Source organism: Blennius ocellaris (genome assembly GCF_963422515.1).
Source record: "Blennius ocellaris genome assembly, contig: SCAFFOLD_63, whole genome shotgun sequence".
Lineage (NCBI taxonomy): Eukaryota > Metazoa > Chordata > Actinopteri > Blenniiformes > Blenniidae > Blennius > Blennius ocellaris.
Genome location: NW_027662083.1, coordinates 195,865 through 215,153, shown reverse-complemented (window position 1 = coordinate 215,153; position 19,289 = coordinate 195,865). Strand labels below are relative to the sequence as shown.

General features: G+C 42.3%; 2 protein-coding genes across 2 annotated transcripts in view; one reads left to right on the top strand and one right to left on the bottom strand.

Annotated features, from left to right (window-relative positions):
• Positions 1-5,627: 5,627 nt before the first annotated feature.
• LOC308144188 (odorant receptor 131-2-like) lies at positions 5,628-6,545 on the bottom strand (the record flags this gene model as incomplete). The annotated part of the gene is made up of 1 exon (XM_080521240.1): positions 5,628-6,545. One exon carries the CDS (start codon positions 6,543-6,545, stop codon positions 5,628-5,630), a length of 918 nt encoding a protein of 305 aa, XP_080377366.1.
• A 6,480-nt stretch (positions 6,546-13,025) lies between these two features.
• Positions 13,026-19,289, top strand: part of pak4 (p21 protein (Cdc42/Rac)-activated kinase 4) — a 43,178-nt gene continuing 36,914 nt past the window's right edge. The window contains 1 exon segment of the mRNA XM_080521233.1: positions 13,026-13,157. The gene's annotated coding sequence lies outside the window, so the exon portion shown is untranslated.

The following is a 19,289-nucleotide window of genomic DNA, read 5'->3' as shown; positions in this document are numbered from 1 at the left end:
CTTTATGGGTTCTAACTTGCTCGATAGCTCAGGTGGCAAGGCAAAGGACCGGTACACGGGAGACCCTGGTTCGATTCCCGCTAGGGTCACTGAGCAAATAACAGCATCCAGTGTGGGCCCACATGGAAAGAACCTATATAAAGGTTAGGATATATTTGGCGTATATAAAATTGGCCATATTCCTATATTTTATGCACATATATGTACATATATGTACATATATGTGTGCATACATGGGCACATATAGGTGTGCATATATGTGCATATAGGTGTGCATATATGTGCATATATGTGCATATATGGGCACATATATGTGCATATATGGGAACATATAGGTGTGCATATATGCGCATATAGGTGTGCATATATAGGTGTGCATATATGGGCACATATAGGTGTGCATATATGGGCACATATAGGTTTGCATATATTGGAACATATAGGTGTGCGTATATGCACATATAGGTTTGGAATATATGTGACATATATAAAATTGGCCGTTTTCCTATATGTTATATACATATATGTACATATATGCGCGCATGTATGCACACATATATGTACATATATGTACATAACATATAGGAAAACGGCCAATTTTATATATGTCACATATATGCCAAACCTATATCAAAACCTATATTAAAACATATATGTTTAAATAGGTTCTTTCCATGTGGGTTGTTACCAAAACTGTCCAAATCTAATTAATGCACTTTATTCACAACCAATAAAAAGACAACTAAAGTGGCTTTGCAATTTGTTTATTTCATTAATATATATATTAGTGAAATAATATATATACTATATATATACTATATATGCATAGTAAATACATGCTATAATTTTATGATCTTGGCACTAATTAAATAATAATAATAAAAAAATAAAAATAATATAATGATAATAATAACTAGAAAATTCCCGCGGAAATTTTATTGTGCCTGCCACCTGCCGCCCCCTGCTGCCGAGCGAGGCCGCGGTAGTGTGAAAAATATGTGGAAATCATGTCATTAGCTAGTGATTCTCGATCGCAGCGCCAGCACGAGGCTACACTCTAAATTTCAGCTCATTTGAACAAACTTTTTAGCATGCGATGCTAACAGCTAACACCGATTTACGTGCGTGGAAACCATGTGGTCAGCTAGTAATTCTCGATCGCAGCGCCACCACGAGGCCACCCTCCAAATTTCAGCTCATTTGAACAAACTTGTTAGCATGCGATGCTAACACCTGCGATTTAAGTACGTGGAAACCATGTCATTAGCTAGTGATTCTCGATCGCAGCGCCACCACGAGGCTACCCTCCAAATTTCAGCTCATTTGAACAAACTTGTTAGCATGCGATGCTAACACCTGCGATTTGCCCGAAAAGTACAGAGGATACCTCCCAGGTGTGGCTGACATGGAATCTGGAGTTTTATGACATTCTGAGATGCTAAGCCAATTAGCTTAGCGCGGTGGCTAATTAGCTAGTGCGCCGTGATCGCAGCGCCCCCATGAGGCCACCCTCCAAATTTCAGCTCAATTGAACAAACTTTGTAGCATGCTAATTGGCATGCTAACAAGTGTTGATGCTGAGTCATTGCCATCAGCATTAAAATGCATTGAAAAGTATGGTGCCTAAGCTACTGTATTGTGTGAGCACTGTGTGGTCAACCATCATGTTACTGGTCCAGCCAATCAGAGGAGCCGTGTGTGTTGCCAGGCAGATTGGGATCAGCTTGTGTGATGTCATGGAGCCGGCTCCTGATTGACAGGCTGCTGCAGGTGGCAGAGACTATGAGACCTTATCTGAGGGAAGAAGGTGTTTAAGCACAAACGCAGGTCCCGAACAACTGCTTATAGTTGGAGAACCGTGACACTTGGGTGAAAAATTCCTGCACCGTGGGCGTCGGAAGAAGTTGAAGGACGTGCGGTCTGGTTTTCGTGTCCACACGAGGTTCCGTCTCCCCGTGAGGACTTGAAACAAATGGCTGAACTTTGGGGATTTGGGGAGAAAATGACTCATCAAAATACATAGGAGTGGGTTACAGAAAATCCTGCACTCCCTGTCAATTAAGTCCCCTGGAGGGAGAACCGTGTCTCTCTGAGACAAAAGTGTCCCCTCGTGAGAAGCACAAGGCCTGTAGCTACATTTTGATGTATAATATGTTGAGAAAGAGGAAGAAATGTGTCTGTGGTGACGAGATAAAAACTTTTTTTTGTTTGTAAAACGGCAGTTTCCCTCACTCTGACCGAAATCTTGTCACTCTAACTTTTCACATACACACCCATACAAAACTGGAAAAAGGAGGGAAAACTTGATGACATTCAAAGGCTGACAGTTGAAAATTGGTGAAACTTTTGAAAAATCTGAGGACATATCTGAATACAGAACAAGTGCGGCAACGTTTTAAGAGTAAGTTTGAGTCTGTAGCTGAAAATTTGACGACGTGATGTGGCGGGGAAAAAGTGTGATTTTTTTTCTGTTTTTTCTGGGCTCCCATGTAAAGCGGATGAGAAATTCTTCGCCGTTTTTTACGTGTTGTTCGGAAACCGTTTGCGATATCCATAATGTAAATGGATGCACAGGATTCCCGATAATTGCGCACGTTTTGATATATCACTGTGTACGTCCTCCAAACGGTGTGGGACTAGTAGGCCGGCAAACTTTGTGGGAAGAATAAAAATAATTAAAAAAAACGGCGCTTTCCCAGGATTGTAATAATTGTGCGACGCCTCTTACAGAGGCAGGCACAATTAATAATAATAATTTTAAAAAACGGCGCTTTCCCAGGATTGTAATAATTGTGCGACGCCTCTTACAGAGGCAGGCACAATTAATAATAATAATAAAAAAACGGCGCTTTCCCAGGATTGTAATAATTGTGTGACGCCTCTTACAGAGGCAGGAACAATTAATAATAACTAGAAAATTCCCGCGGAAATTTTATTGTGCCTGCCACCTGCCGCCCCCTGCTGCCGAGCGAGGCCGCGGTCGGGTCAATAGTACGTGGAAACCATGTTGCTAGCTAGTGATTCTCGATCGCAGCGCCACCATGAGGCCACCCTCCAAATTTCAGCTCATTTGAACAAACTTGTTAGCATGCGATGCTAACACCTGCGATTTGCCTGAAAAGCACAGAGGATACGTCCCAGGTGTGGCTGACCTGGAATCTGGAGTTACGTCACATTCTGAGATGCTGAGCCAATTAGCTTAGCGCGGCGGCTAACTAGCTAGTGCGCCGTGATCGCAGCACCCCCATGAGGCCACCCTCCAAATTTCAGCTCAATTGAACAAACTTTGTAGCATGCTAATTGGCATGCTAACAAGTGTTGATGCTGAGTCATTGCCATCAGCATTAAAATGCATTGAAAAGTATGGTGCCTAAGCTACTGTGTGTGTGTGAGCACTGTGTGGTCAGTCATCATGTTACTGGTCCAGCCAATCAGAGGAGCCGTGTGTGTTGCCAGGCAGATTTGGAGCAGCTTGTGTGATGTCATGGAGCCGGCTCCTGATTGACAGGCTGCTGCAGGTGGCAGAGACTATGAGACCTGATGTGAGGGAAGAAGGTGTTTAAGCACAAACGCAGGTCCCGAACAACTGCTTATAGTTGGAGAACCGTGACACTTGGGTGAAAAATTCCTTCACCGTGGGCGTCGGGAGAAGTTGAAGGACGTGCGGTGTGGTTTTCATGTCCTCACGAGGTTCCGTCTCCCCGTGAGGACTTGAAACAAATGGCTGAACTTTGGGGATTTGGGGAGAAAATGACTCGTCAAAATGTATTGGCGCGGATGAGACAGAATCCTGCGCTCCCTATCAATTAAGTCCACTGGAGGGAGAACCGTGTCTCTCTGAGACAAAAGTGTCCCCTTGTGAGAAGCACAAGGCCTGTAGCTACATTTTGATGTATAATATGTTGAGAAAGACAAAGAAATGTGGCCGTGGCGACGAGATAAAAACGTTTTTTTTTCTGTAAAACGGCAGTTTCTCTCCCTCTAACTGACATCTCCCCCTCTAGCTTTTCCACATACACACCCATACAAAACTGGAAAAAGGAGGGAAAACTTGATGACATTCGAAGGCTCACAATGTAAAATTGGTGAAACTTTTGAAAAATTGCGGCAGAATAATAATAATAATTAAAAAAAACGGCGCTTTCCCAGGATTGTAATAATTGTGCGACGCCTCTTAAAGAGGCAGGCACAATTAATAATGATGATTATATAATGATAAGAATATTAATATGAATAATAATAATATAATGCTAATAATGATAATATTAATAATGATGATAATAATAATAATAATAATAATAATGATGATGATGATAATATTAATATTATTAATAATAATAATATAATGCTAATTGTGATAGTAATAATAATAATAATAATAATAATAATAATAATAATAATAATAATAATAATAATAATAATAATAATAGTGATAATAAGAACAGAACAGGTGAAGAAATAAAGCAGTCATCAGACGGCTGAAATATCATGTTGGCTTTGTCCCCTGAACCTTTTTATTAAACGTATAGTTTAATAAATTACATTGTTTATGAGAAGATAGAGATTATGCCATAAAATTATTATGCTTTTTTTTAAATTACACTTTTTTTCATTCAGTCACACAAAAGTCAAACATGTAGAAACAGTTTTATTTTTGATTCATGTTCTCATCAACTCTGATCATTTCAGACGTGTGGGTATCCAACATACTATACTATACTATACTATACTATGCTACTCTATACTATGCTATACTATACTATACTATACTATACTATAACATAACACAACACAACACAACACAACACAACACAACACAACACAACACAACACAACACAACACAACACAACACAACATAACATAACATAACATAACATAACAAAGATTAACTGAACACAAACAAGCAACAAACATAACAGAGCAAAGCAAAACAAATAAAGCAAATAAAAGTATAAAGCAAATAAAAGTAGCAGATAACTAAATAAATAACGGAAGATGAGTAGGAAGAAGCAACGCTTGTTTATTCGTTAACATTTATTTGTTCCCCTGTAGTTTATATATACATATACAACATATATACAAGTATGTATACACATTCACCAACAAAGTCTATTTCTGTATTCTTTACAAGAAGAAGAATAAAAAGCAAAGCAATAAAAGCAAATCATCATCATCATCATCATCATCATCATCATCATCATCATCATCATCATCATCATCATCATCAGAGAGAAAATATTCATTTAATAAAATCAGAACAATATTGTTTTTCTTTCTGATCAAACAAGTAGAAACAAATATTTTGGTGACCGATTGAACATGTTGATGTTCCAGTTTGTTCTTTAAGATCAAAGCTTGTTCTTTAAGATCAGTTTGTTCTTTAAGATCAGTTTGTTCTTTAAGATCACAGTTTGTTCTTTAAGATCAAAGCTTGTTCTTTAAGATCAGTTTGTTCTTTCAGATCAGTTTGTTCTTTCAGATCAAAGCTTGTTCTTTAAGATCAATTTGTTTTTTAAGATCAGTTTGTTCTTTCAGATCAGTTTGTTCTTTAATATCAGTTTGTTCTTTCAGATCAGTTTGTTCTTTAATATCAGTTTGTTCTTTCAGATCATTTTGTTCTTTCAGATCAAAGCTTGTTCTTTGAGTGGCCACAGAGAACGTAGTATTTGAGTGCGTGGAAAAACTTTTCATCCCTCAGACCGTAAATGAGAGGACTCAGACACCTCGGGGCAAGGATGAACATGATATAGTTAAAGTATCTCAGGTTGATGTACAACATGACGTTAATTTGGAGGACGGCGATTTCCACTATTGGAGCGAACAGCTGGACGAGACACAGCAGCAGCTGGAACCCGTGAAGCAGCACCGTCATGAGGCCCTTCCTGGACATGTGGCCGTCGTCTCCCGACGCCGCCCTGGCCGCCCTGGCGATGTGAACGTAGGAGAAAACGATGACGACGAACATGAGCAGGAAGAAGGACTGGCTCATGGCCGACCTCAGGTGACCCTGCCACCTGCGGACGATGAACATCTCCACCTGGCAGATCCTGGGGCGCGGGTCCCAGTCGGCGGTGACGAAGTACAGCAGCAGCGTGACGGTGCAGGGCAGCAGGCTGAGGGCGTGGATGGCGAGGAGGGCCGGCAGGGCGCCGCGGGCGGTGCACAGCTCGGCGTGGCGCAGCGGCATGCAGATGGCCACGTAGCGCTCCAGTGTCATGGCGGTGAGCGTGAACGGCGTCAGGAAGTTGCACACCGACGCCAAGACGTATATACCGACGCACGGCCACAGCGGCAGCGGCCGAGCCAGGAAGTTTAGAATCAACAGCAGGTTGGAGAGGCAGAGGGTGACGCAGTCGGCCAGCAGCGTGTGGGCGAACAGGATGTAGCGCATGCTGGTGTAGAACACGTCCTTCGTGAAAAAGGTGGCGATCAGCATCGCGTTGATGGAGAGGAAGAGAACCACCAGGACCTGGACGATGATCACCTTCTCGTAGGTCCGCTGCCCGGACTGTCTACCACCAGAGGACGAGCTGTTGTTCGCCATGAGTGTCAAACGTCACCAGGAAACATAAGCGGACGGTTGCGACACGCTTAAAGTGGCAGACGCACGAGCCCCTTCCCGCGCAACGCCCAGCCTCACAGCCTCTCTCACTTTTTAAACGTGCATGTTGAACCCGAGAGGCATCACAGCGTCGTCATGACGCCCCCCCCCCCCCCCCCCCCCCCCCCCACGCCTTATCATATGTGGTGTTCAAGTTTCCAACTGGTAAACAAAAGTTTGACTATCACCTGTGGAAACTCCAAATAAACCATAAACACACGACGAGGAAGTCTAGTGCTTGGTGGACGAGTTCTTCATTTATATACGTGACAATAGCGCTTTTATGATTTGAACAGCGCCGCCGCGGCAAAGACCATTGGTGGGACGAGCAGCAGGACATCAGCCGGTTGGATGGTTGAAATCTGAAGAAAGATCATGTGTACTGGCAATCCAGCAATTTATTTATTCTTCGGCCAGCATGTGGAAGAACCATGAACGGCCGCCACAACGTGACACGTCGTCGTCATGGTGGTCGTCGTCATGGTGGCCGTCATCATGGTGGCCGTCGTCATGGTGGCCGTCATCATGGTGGCCGTCATCATGGTGGCCGTCGTCATGGTGGCCGTCATCATGGTGGCCGTCGTCATGGTGGCCGTCATCATGGTGGCCGTCATCATGGTGGCCGTCGTCATGGTGGCCGTCGTCAAGGTGGTCATCGTCATGGTGGTGGTCGTCATGGTGGTCGTCGTCATGGTGGTGGTCGTCATGGTGGTGGTTGTCATGGTGGTGGTCGTCATGGTGGCCGTCGTCATGGTGGCCATCGTCGTGGTGGTCATCGTCATGGTGGTGGTCGTCATGGTGGTCGTTGTCGTGGTGGTGGTCGTCGTCATGGTGGTGGTCGTCATGGTGGTCGTTGTCATGGTGGCCGTCGTCATGGTGGCCATCATGGTGGTGGCCGCCATGGTGGTCGTCATCGTGGTGGTCGTCATGGTGGCCGTCGTCATGGTGTTGGTCGCCATGGCGGTGGTCGTTATAGTGGCCGTCGTGGTGGTGGTCGTCATGGTGGTGGTCGTCATGGTGGTCGTCGTCATGGTGGTGGTCGTCATGGTGGTGGTCGTCGTCATGGTGGTCGTCGTCATGGTGGTCGTTGTCGTGGTGGTGGTCGTCATGGTGGTGGTCGTCATGGTGGTCGTCGTCATGGTGGTCGTCGTCATGGTGGTCGTTGTCGTGGTGGTGGTCGTCGTCATGGTGGTGGTCGTCAAGGTGGTGGTCGTTCTGGTGGCCGTCATGGTGGTGGTCGCCATGGCGGTCGTCGTGGTGGTGGTCGTCATGGCGGTCGTCATGGTGGTGGTCGTCATGGTGGCCGTCGTCATGGTGGCTGTCGCCATGGTGGTGGTCGCCATGGCGGTCGTCGTGGTGGTGGTCGTCATGGTGGCCGTCGTCATGGTGGCTGTCGCCATGCCGGCCGTTATAGTGGCCATCGTGGTGGTGGTCGTCATGGTGGTGGTCGTCATGGTGGTGGTCGTCATGGTGGTCATTGTCGTGGTGGTGGTCGTCGTCATGGTGGTGGTCGTCATGGTGGTGGTCGTCATGGTGGTGGTCGTCAAGGTGGTGGTCGTCATGGTGGCCGTCATGGTGGTGGTCGCCATGGCGGTCGTCGTCGTGGTGGTCGTCATGGTGGCCGTCGTCATGGTGGTGGTCGCCATGGCGGTCGTTATAGTGGCCATCATGGTGGTGGTCGTCGTTGTGGTGGTCGTCATGGTGGCCGTTGTCATGGTGGTGGTCGTCATGGGGGTGGTCGTGCACCGGGGGAAGCCAGACGGAGGTTCCCACCGCCGCGGTGGGAACCTCCTCCTGAAGGCAACACGGAGGGAACGTTCTCCGTGTGTTCTCCACTCTGAGACCTGCTCCCTTGGCCTTTCCCACCAGGAAGAACCAGGTTCTAGTAACCAGGTTCTATTCTAATCAAGTTCTTGAATTTTTTTTTTTTTTTATTCCACCGTTAACGGAGCCGCGCCTCGTCGTACCATCCATCACTCTTCAGTGGAACCACGAGAAATTAACTTGAGGGAACGACTTATCATATCGTTCTTATCAGTAGCGGCGCCACGATATTGGCCTCAAGAAATTGTAAAATACTTGTAACTCACTTCACTTCCAGGTCTTCCACCGCAGGCAGAGGCCTTCCTCACCTTCCTCACCTCCACTCCTCCTCATGCCAAAGCCTTTGATCCAGACATGTCCAGGAATTAAGTGAAAGGAGCAGAGATTCACTGTGTAATTAATGCTCTTTGAAGCACAAAGGTTGAGAAATCAGCCCCAAGCTCATTTATTTAAGGTGAAGAGGGGAGACATGAGAATTAGATCCTCTCTTTTTGGACCAAGGACAGTTTAACACGTCTGCATTTAATGTGCTTTAGTTATAAAACACCAAAATCTAATGTCGTCCACATCCTTTGATCTCAAAGCTCCAGAACAGCAAATATGACGGGATGAAATATTGGTGAAACAATATAATACCAGGGAAGGAGAGAGAAACTCGGTGTCTACGGTTAGTAATTTAAAGTTAATAGTTATTATCTCATTCATTATAGTTTTTTTTAAACAACTGGGCCCAGATTGACATTAACTCTTATGGTGAGTCAGAGTTTATTGTTGACAAATACACATTATTTATTCTATATCCAACAAAACATGTTCATTTTTTGCTTTTTCTCTCATGTTTTTCTTTTCCCATCACAAACATTAAAACAAACGATGCTGGTTCGGCACTGTGACGCCGCACATTTTCCACAATAAGTTGATTTTACTGCATAAGAAGGACCATAGTTCGTGTTTTGTTTTTGTTTTTTCTGGTCAATGTGTAGAAGCTGCTGCTCTTCAAACTGATGATTTCATTTCCATGTGCTGAGACACTTCTGACTGCTGGACAAACACCGTCTGCCTTTATTTTAAATTTTAACCCGTAATATGTTTCAATGATACCACACAGCCGCGTTTGAAAATTCAGTATTTACTGTTTATTACTTCAAAGCTCGTTGTTAAGCTCAACTTGTGGTTGTTTACTTTTACCACTCAGGAGAATAAAATACGGTCTGAGCCTCTAAGTGTGTTTCATCATATGAATATTGCCTGTATTCCTCAGTGTGAGCAGGAACTCCACTGAAACTAATTAGTAAGTGCTGCTTAATGGCTTCATTAAATATTTAAAGGCCGCTCTGTGGACTGTGTGCTAATGGTTGCATGTGTTATGGAAGGAAAACAATCTGACAAGGTTTTAAAAAAACACTGTTGAAAAGTTGAAGTAAACTTCTGTTTTTAGATTTATGGATGAAAACTCAATCTCTATTTTCTTTAATGACTCAAAGAATGAAATATTGAGGAAAAGCAAAGTTTAATCAAACACACTGGTTTCAAACCAGGAGACAAAATGAATTTAAATACCTGGAAATTTTTAAAAAACAAATCCGTTAAAATTACATCTGATGAAACAGTTCTGCACTCGGTCATCATGTTTAATTTGCTTAAGAGGCTTTAGTACGGTGGCCCTGAAGTGCAAACCACAACAACAAATCACTAAACACAACAACAAATTCAAAAACACAACTGCAAACTCAAAAACACAACAACAAATTGAAAAGCACAACACAAATGAAAAAGCACAACACAAAAAAAAAAACACAAATGAAAAAACACAACACAAATAAAAAAAAAAAAACACACAAATGAAAAAACACAACAACAAATTGGAAAACACAAGACAAATGAAAAAAACACAACACAAATGAAAAAACACAACACAAATAAAAAACACAACACTAATGAAAAAACACAAGGATGTTTACTTCAAAGGAAGAGCAGCAGACGAGCTCTCTGATTGGACGACGGAGCCGTTCAGCCTTTGAACCAGAAGTTATTCTGCCTGGAGCTCGAATTTAAAAACATGGAAAAGTTTGGTGACTCTTCTACCGACTCTTTTTAATTTGTTGTTGTGTTTTTGAATTTGTTGTTGTGTTATTGAATTTGCTGTTGTGTTTTTGAATTTGTTGTTGTGTTTTTGAATTTGCTGTTGTGTTTTTGAATTTGTTGTTGTGTTTTTGAATTTGTTGTTGTGTTTTTGAATTTTCTGTTGTGTTTTTGAATTTGTTGTTGTGTTTTTGAATTTGCTGTTGTGTTTTTGAATTTGTTGTTGTGTTTTTGAATTTGTTGTCGTGTTTTTGAATTTTCTGTTGTGTTTTTGAATTTGCTGTTGTGTTTTTGAATTTGCTGTTGTGTTTTTGAATTTGTTGTTGTGTTTTTGAATTTGTTGTTGTGTTTTTCAATGTGCAGTTGTGTTTTTGAATTTGCTGTTGTGTTTTTCAATTTGCTGTTGTGTTTTTGAATTTACTGTTGTGTTTTTGAATTTGTTGTTGTGTTTTTGAATTTGTTGTTGTGTTTTTGAATTTGCTGTTGTGTTTTTTGAATTTGTTGTTGTGTTTTTGAATTTGTTGTCGTGTTTTTGAATTTTCTGTCGTGTTTTTGAATTTGCTGTTGTGTTTTTGAATTTGTTGTTGTGTTTTTGAATTTGTTGTTGTGTTTTTGAATTTGTTGTCGTGTTTTTGAATTTTCTGTCGTGTTTTTGAATTTGCTGTTGTGTTTTTGAATTTGCTGTTGTGTTTTTGAATTTGTTGTTGTGTTTTTGAATTTGTTGTCGTGTTTTTGAATTTTCTGTCGTGTTTTTGAATTTGCTGTTGTGTTTTTTGAATTTGCTGTTGTGTTTTTGAATTTGCTGTTGTGTTTTTGAATTTGTTGTTGTGTTTTTGAATTTGTTGTTGTGTTTTTCAATTTGCTGTTGTGTTTCTGAATTTGCTGTTGTGTTTTTGAATTTGTTGTCGTGTTTAAGGCCTTGAAGGCCATGAAGGCCTTGACTGCCTTGAATGCCCGCCACTGGCTGACAGAGAATAGAAAAATAAGATTATCTAAAGGTCATCCACCCATTACATGTATAAAATACTGTTCAACAACTCCTTGTTTCTTTACTGCTGCTGCCCTCTGCCGGTCACCAGGGTGAACTGCAGCGGCTCTGTCTTCACAAGACACACGCACACACGCACACACACACACACACACACACACACGAACACCCACACACACACACATATATATATATAATATATATATATATATATCAACAGGGACCCCGAAAACTCAGGAAGAAATCTGCATATGCATGTTCATAAAAAAAGATGGATTTATCCAAATAGATTGACAGATAGAGATTACAGTCATAGATATTGACTCAAAGCTACTACCTAATAAATAAATACAATTTAAATAACTCATAGATAATGTCTAATAAATACACACAAAAAAACAGATATTATATAATAAATACATCCATTTTAAATAACTCATAGATACTATCTAATAAATACATTTTAAATAACTCATAGATACTATCTAATAAATACATTTTAATATATAATTGCGTCTTAAATAACTTATAGATGCTATCTAATAAATACATTTTAAATAACATAGATACTATCTAATAAATACATTTTAAATAACTCATAGATACTATCTAATAAATACATTTTAATATATAATTGCGTCTTAAATAACTTATAGATGCTATCTAATAAATACATTTTAAATAACATAGATACTATCTAATAAATACATTTTAAATAACATAGATACTATCTAATAAATACATTATAATACATAGTTACGTCTTAAATAACTTATAGATACTATCTAATAAATACATTTTAAATAACTTATAGATACTATCTCTATGATACATTTTAATATATAATTGCGTCTTAAATAACTCATAGACACTATCTAATAAATACATTTTAAATAACATAGATACTATCTAATAAATAAATTTTACATAACTAGATATCTAATAAATACATTTTAAATAACATAGATACTATCTAATAAATAAATTTTACATAACTAGATATCTAATAAATACATTATGATACATAATTACGTCTTAAGTAACTTATAGATACTATCTAATAAATACATTTTAATATATAACTGAGTCTTAAATAACTTATAGATACTATCTAATAAATACATTTTAAATAACTTATAGATACTATCTCATTGATACATTTTAATATATAATTGCGTCTTTAATAACTCATAGACACTATCTAATAAATACATTTTAATATATAACTGAGTCTTAAATAACTTATAGATACTATCTAATAAATACATTTTAATATATAATTGAGTCTTAAATAACTCATAGATACTATTTATTACATAAACGAGTCTTAAATATCTAATCAAATGTAATACATATATAAATCTTAAATAACTAATAGCTACTATCTACTTTATAACGTAACAAATGAATATGACGTCACACGGCCCGTGGCGGACTCGGTTTCCATGGAGACCGGCGGCGGTGTCCCGGATGTGCCGTTTTTTTTTTTCTCTCTCTCTCCCTCCTCCTTCCCACACTCAACATGGCGTCGGGAAAGTGAGACTTCGGCTAATGTTCCACAGTTTCGCCCCAAGTGAGCGACTCCAGCGCTTCCAAGCCGCAGGAAAGTTTCCCGGCGCGGCGCGGCGGCGGAGGAACGACTTTTCCCGGAGCCTCGGCGGGTGAGCGAGCCTCTTGCGGGTCCGGAGCCCGACTTTACTGCGTGTTTTGGGCGCCGCTCTTTGACTCGCTAGCGGCGGCTAACGTTAGCCGCGCTCGGGTCCGGGCGCTCCGGGTCCGAGCAGCCCGGAGGAGGAGGGGGGAGGGAGGGAGGAGGGGGTGGGGGTGTAGGGGACCGGAGGTTCCTCCCTGCCCCTCGCTTTCGTGTGGGCCCGCGAGGGGAAGCTCGTGGAGCCCGGGGATGTGGAAGTTGTGTCCGTTTCAACGTCGCTGCTACATTTTTCTACGTCGGTTTCCTCGCTAAAGACCCTTTAAGGCTCCCCGGACGGCTTATCCGCCCGCACTCGATTCCAAACTGCGCTTTTATTAGCGCATTTACGGTAAAACACAAGCCGGCGTACGGCCGCAACGCTGGAAGGAAATCCTTCAAAATAAAAGCCCTGAAAGCAACGACAGACAAGCACTCATAGGTTTACATCTGATTTCACTCCAGTGCAATACTAGACATACTCCTTTATTACTACAAGTAATATCAGAGTATATTACTGTAGGAATTTGGAGAAAAGTACTCTTAAACTTGGAGCAAATTAACGAAAATAATGGTTTTCAAAATGCAATAAAAAGGAATCCTCCATAGGTTTATGCCCAATTCCACTTCAGGGCAATACTATACATACTCCTTTATTACTACAAGTAACATCAAAGAGTATTACTCTAGGAGTTTGGAGAAAAGTACTCTTAAACTTGAATCTGTTGGTCGAAAATGATGATCTCTCATCTGTTTTCAAAATGCAATAAAAAGGAATCCTTCATAGGTTTATGCCCAATTTCACTTCAGTGCAATACTATACATATTCCTTTACTACTGCAAGTAATATCAGAGTATATTACTGTAGGAATTTGGAGAAAAGTACTCTTAAGCTTGGAGCAAATTAACGAAAATAATGGTCTATCGCCTGTTTTCAAAATGCAATAAAAAGAAATTCTTCATAGGTTTATGCCTGATTCCACTTCAGGGTAATACTAAATATACTCCTTTATTACTGCAAGTAATATCAAAGTATATTACTTTAGGAATTTGGAGTAAAGTACTCTTAGACTTGGAGCAACCTAACGAAAATAATGGTCTCTGTTTTCAAAATGCAATAAAAAGGAATCCTTCATAGGTTTATGCCCAATTCCACTTCAGGGCAATACTATACATATTCCTTTACTACTGCGAGCAATATGAAAGAGTATTACTGTAGGAATTTGGAGAAAAGTACTCTTAAACTAAGAACAAATTAACGAAAATGATGGTCTCTCGCCTGTTTTCAAAATGCAATAAAAATAAATTCTTCATAGTTTTATGCCCAATTCCACTTCGGGGCAATACTATACCTACTCCTTTACTACTGCAAGTAATATCAAAGAATATTACTGTAGGAAATTGGAGAAAAGTCCTCTTAAACTAAGAGCAAATTAACGAAAATAGTGGCCTCTGGTCTGTTTTCAAAATGCAATAAAAAGGAATCCTCCATAGGTTTACATCTAATTCAACTTCAGGGCAATACTAGACATACTCCTTTATTACTACAAGTAATATCAAAGTATATTACTGTAGGGATTTAGAGAAAAGTACTCTTAAACTTGGACCTGTTGATCGAAAATGATGGTCTTGTGTTTTACCGTAAAGGCGCTAATAAAAGCGCAGTTAAAATTGAGTGCGGGCTCACTTGACGGGAGCGCACATCCGGGAGTCGTCTGCTTCTGACGAACGACTCTTTTTACAACGACCCCAGCCGCCGTGACGACGTGTGTCGGAGTTCATCCGGTTCCTGTTGCTCTCCGTGTGAAAGTTCACCTGCTTCCCGGTGAACGAGTTCCCCGAGTTCCCGGCTAGATGATTAGACGATTCGTGTCTCAAGTGTCGTCAACTTCCCTCTAAACCAGGGGCGTCAAACTGGTTTCAGTTGAGGGGCCACATCAACCTGATCTGACCTCTGGGGGCCCAACAAGTCAAACGTCACATATTAAACTGCAGATCTGGACAAACATCAAAGTCTTTCCTTCTTTTGATCCTTTTAAAACTGCAAGAATTTGCCATTTGCCTATTCTGGAATATACATATTAAAGGAAATCAGATATTATTATATTTGACGGAAAAAAAACTCAGTCACCTGTATCTGGATATTGTATTTTTATTCAGGATTAAAACAATTGTTTTGCGTTTACGTGTCTAAAGTATCACTTCACATAAGTTGGACTTGTTTTGGAATTGTTTTATTGTGAAAGGTGTTGCATCATGTGACCTCCACAGACGCATTAATAAAGTCTGACCAAGGGTGGGTTTGAACGTCATTTTTGCCAATCTTGTGTTTTTAGATCAGCCTCTGTCAGTTTTCATATTTATACTTTAAAAAAAAAAATTTAAACCACATGGCAGCCGGATTAGATCATCTGGCGGGTCGGAGTCTTAAATAACTCATAGATACTATCTCATTAATACATTTTGAATAACTTATAGATAGTATCTAATAAATACATTTTAAATAACATATTTAGGAAAACAAGTAGAACCAATAAGACGTGCGATCGTCTCGTGTTCGTTTTGGACAAGATGTCCCCTGGTCAACTCCTGTATGGACATTTTATTAGAGTTTTTTTTTAACCAATGCATCTTTATAAGGCTTTGATGGCTTGTTTTGTTTGATTGGTTTTTTCAAGACACTTTGATCTTATTTTACAGGGACTTTTATTGCACTGTATTTTGACACTAGACATTTTATGTGGCACTGATTGTTTGTTTTTGTTTTGTTTTCTTATCGTGAAATTGTCTTTTAAATGTCGACGGTGCACTTTCTGAACTCTTTGCACGTTGTTTTTCCAAAAGTGGTTCCCGCACCACAAATGGCCAGTAAACCTCTGAACCTCCCTTTTAATCAGATAATGATCGATGATTGTGGAGCTTAGTTGTTTGTAATTGGGTTTTTTTTAAGTATGAAACAACAGAAGCCACAGGATTAACATCATTATCAACATACGCAGGAAAAAAAACAACTAATTTAATGTCACAAACAGGTTTTAAAGTCCCATTGCACAGTACTTTGCAAAAAACCGATAGTTGGGGTTCTACTTGTAAGGTTCCTCCGACTCTGCCCCACCACTGTTGTCGCATAACAAAGTTATTTGAATTTTGAATCTCCAGCCAACGAAATCGGGGAATCCTTCTCCTTCGTGGGCGGAGCCTATGCGTGATGTCACGAGTTGTGCAGATCTCGATCTGTGGTGTTCATATTGTCTTGTTTCCCCCTTAAATATCGAAGTTTTAACAGTGTTTTGAAGTTATAGTCGACGTTTTATGAGCCTTGATGAAAGATTGAGTCTGGAAGAGACCAGAGAGGAGAAAAGAAGCAGAGGCGGCGGGAGCCGCTAGACGTTAGCTCTGGCGGCTAGCGGGAGCCGCTAGCTCTGGCGGCTAGTAGACGATCAAGTAACACCTGGACTCATCTTCAGTGGTTCCACAGTCAGAAAAGCTCTTGGACGTGTTGGATCCAGGAAGCCGGTCGTTCTGCCAAAAGTCCGAACTCAAAGCCTCAAAGGTGAAAACTGCTGAGGCGAGGAGACGAGGACGAATGGAGGACGAAGCGTCTTCTGCTTCCTCAAACATGTTCCAGACGGGGTCACCGATGGCAGAACCACCTTCTGTGTCTTCTTCATCAATCACTGGGTTTGAAATGATGATGATGATGAAATCTGGTTCAATTCAGCCTCTTCGTGGTCAAAACTCTGATCCTCCATAATGTAAACACAACTTGGGCGTGTGCACAACTCGTGATGTCACTCTATTATTGTCAGAAGCTCCGCCCAGCAGAGGAAATAGGGCCATTTATCGGAGGGAGAGAAGGGAGAGGAGAGTTTTCCTCTCGTCTGCAGCCGGTGGGAAAGAGACGGTGTGTCGGCGCTGGAGACGCCACACATTCCTAGCATGCCAGAGCTGGACGGAGGGATCTCTCTCTCTCTCTCTCCCTCCTTCTTCTTCTCTCTCATGAATAACCCCGGGCAGCGGAATCTCCGTGGCGTCAGGCAGGTTCCTCAGCAGGTTACTTGAGCCGGGCAGGAAACGGGTGTCGGGTCGTGAACTTGCCTGAAGCGACAGGTGGAGGTGAAGAAGCTCTGTTCTTCTGATATGAGAAGCATCTTCTCTTTTTCTTCTCGCCCTGGCTGCTGCTGCTCTGCTGCTCTGCTGCTGCTGCTCTACTGCTCTGCTGCTGCTGCTCTGCTGCTCTGCTGCTGCTGCTCTACTGCTCTGCTGCTGCTGCTGCTCTACTGCTGCTACTGCTCTGCTGCTCTACTGCTGCTCAGCTGCTGCTCAGCTGCTGCTCAGCTGCTCTACTGCTGCTACTGCTCTGCTGCTCTACTGCTGCTCAGCTGCTGCTGCTGCTCTACTGCTCAGCTGCTCTACTGCTGCTCTACTGCTGCTCTACTGCTGCTCAGCTGCTGCTCTACTGCTGCTGCTCTACTGCTGCTCTACTGCTGCTCAGCTGCTGCTCTACTGCTGCTGCTGCTCTACTGCTCTGCTGCTCTACTGCTGCTCAGCTGCTGCTCTACTGCTCTGCTGCTCTACTGCTGCTCAGCTGCTGCTCTACTGCTGCTGCTGCTCTACTGCTGCTCTGCTGCTGCTGCTGCTCTACTGCTGCGCTGCTGCTGCTCTACTGCTGCTGCTGCTGCTCTACTGCTGCTGCTGCTCTACTGCTCTGCTACTGCTGCTCTACTGCTGCTCTGCTGCTGCTGCTCTACTGCTGCTCTACTGCTGCTGCTGCTCTACTGCTGCTCTGCTACTGCTGCTCTGCTGCTGCTGCTCTACTGCTGCTGCTCTACTGCTGCTCTGCTGCTGCTGCTGCTCTGCTACTGCTGCTCTACTGCTGCTCTGCTGCTGCTGCTCTACTGCTGCTCTGCTACTGCTGCTCTGCTGCTGCTGCTCTACTGCTGCTCTGCTGCTCTACTGCTGCTCTGCTTCTACTACTACTATTGCTGCTGCTCTGCTGCTCTGCTGCTCTGCTTCTACTGCTGCTGCTGCTTCTTGTCCCGGCGCTCAGGTCATCTGCTGTGTGTAACAGGAGCAGCCCTGGAGGTCATCGGACTGGAAAAACAGGCCCAGAAGCCAAACGTCCGACTCTTTACTCCTGTAATCAAACCATATTATAAAAAAGCCAATCGGTGCGAGTCTTAACTTCGTGTCGGCGAGATGTGACTCATGAGCCCCGGTTTGTTCGTCACTCAGACGAGGGTTTCTCAAGGTTTTAGCTCCAGAAAATTCACGCGGCTTTTCTGTCTCGGGCTCGTAGATTCAGCCGATCGTCTGGATCCAGAATGAGCCGCGATGTCGATGTTCTTAACCAGGGGCGTCAAACTGGTTTCAGTTGAGGGGCCACATCAACCTGATCTGACCTCTGGGGGGCCGACAAGTCTAACTTAACATATTAAACTGCAGATGTGGACAAACATCAAAGTCTTTCCTTCTTTTGATCCTTTTGATCTGCAAGAATTTGCCAGTCTATTCTGAAATAGACATATTAAAGTTAATCAGATATTATTACATTTGCAAAAAAAAAACAAACCCCTCAGTCACCTGTATCTGGATGTCGTATTTTTATTCAGGATTAAAACCATTTGTCATCATCTGGAAATTGTTTTGAGTTTACGTGTCTCAAGTATCACTTCCCATAAATTGGACTCATTGTTTTATTGTGAAAGGCATTGCGTCATGTGACCTCAACAGACGCATTAATAAATTCTGACCAAGGGCGGTTTTGAATGGCATTTTTGCCAATTTAGTGTTTTTAGATCAGCCTCTGTTAGTTTTCATATTTATACTTAAAAAAAAAAAAAAATAATTCCATGGCGGCCGGATTAGACCGTCTGCTGGGCCGCTTCTGGCCCCCGGGCCGCGTGTTGGACACCCCTGGTCTCCAGGTTCAGAGGCAGCTGGTTGCTCGGTGAGGAGGTTTTGTTATTGCTTCAGAATCATGTCCTCGGGCTTCAGGGCTCAAGCTCAAAGTGCAATAACCTCCGTTCAGTCTGGAAGCCTTGCAGCCTCCTTGCCTCCCTCGGTTCCCACCAGTCGTGTGCCGGAGACGGAGACGTTCCGGGTC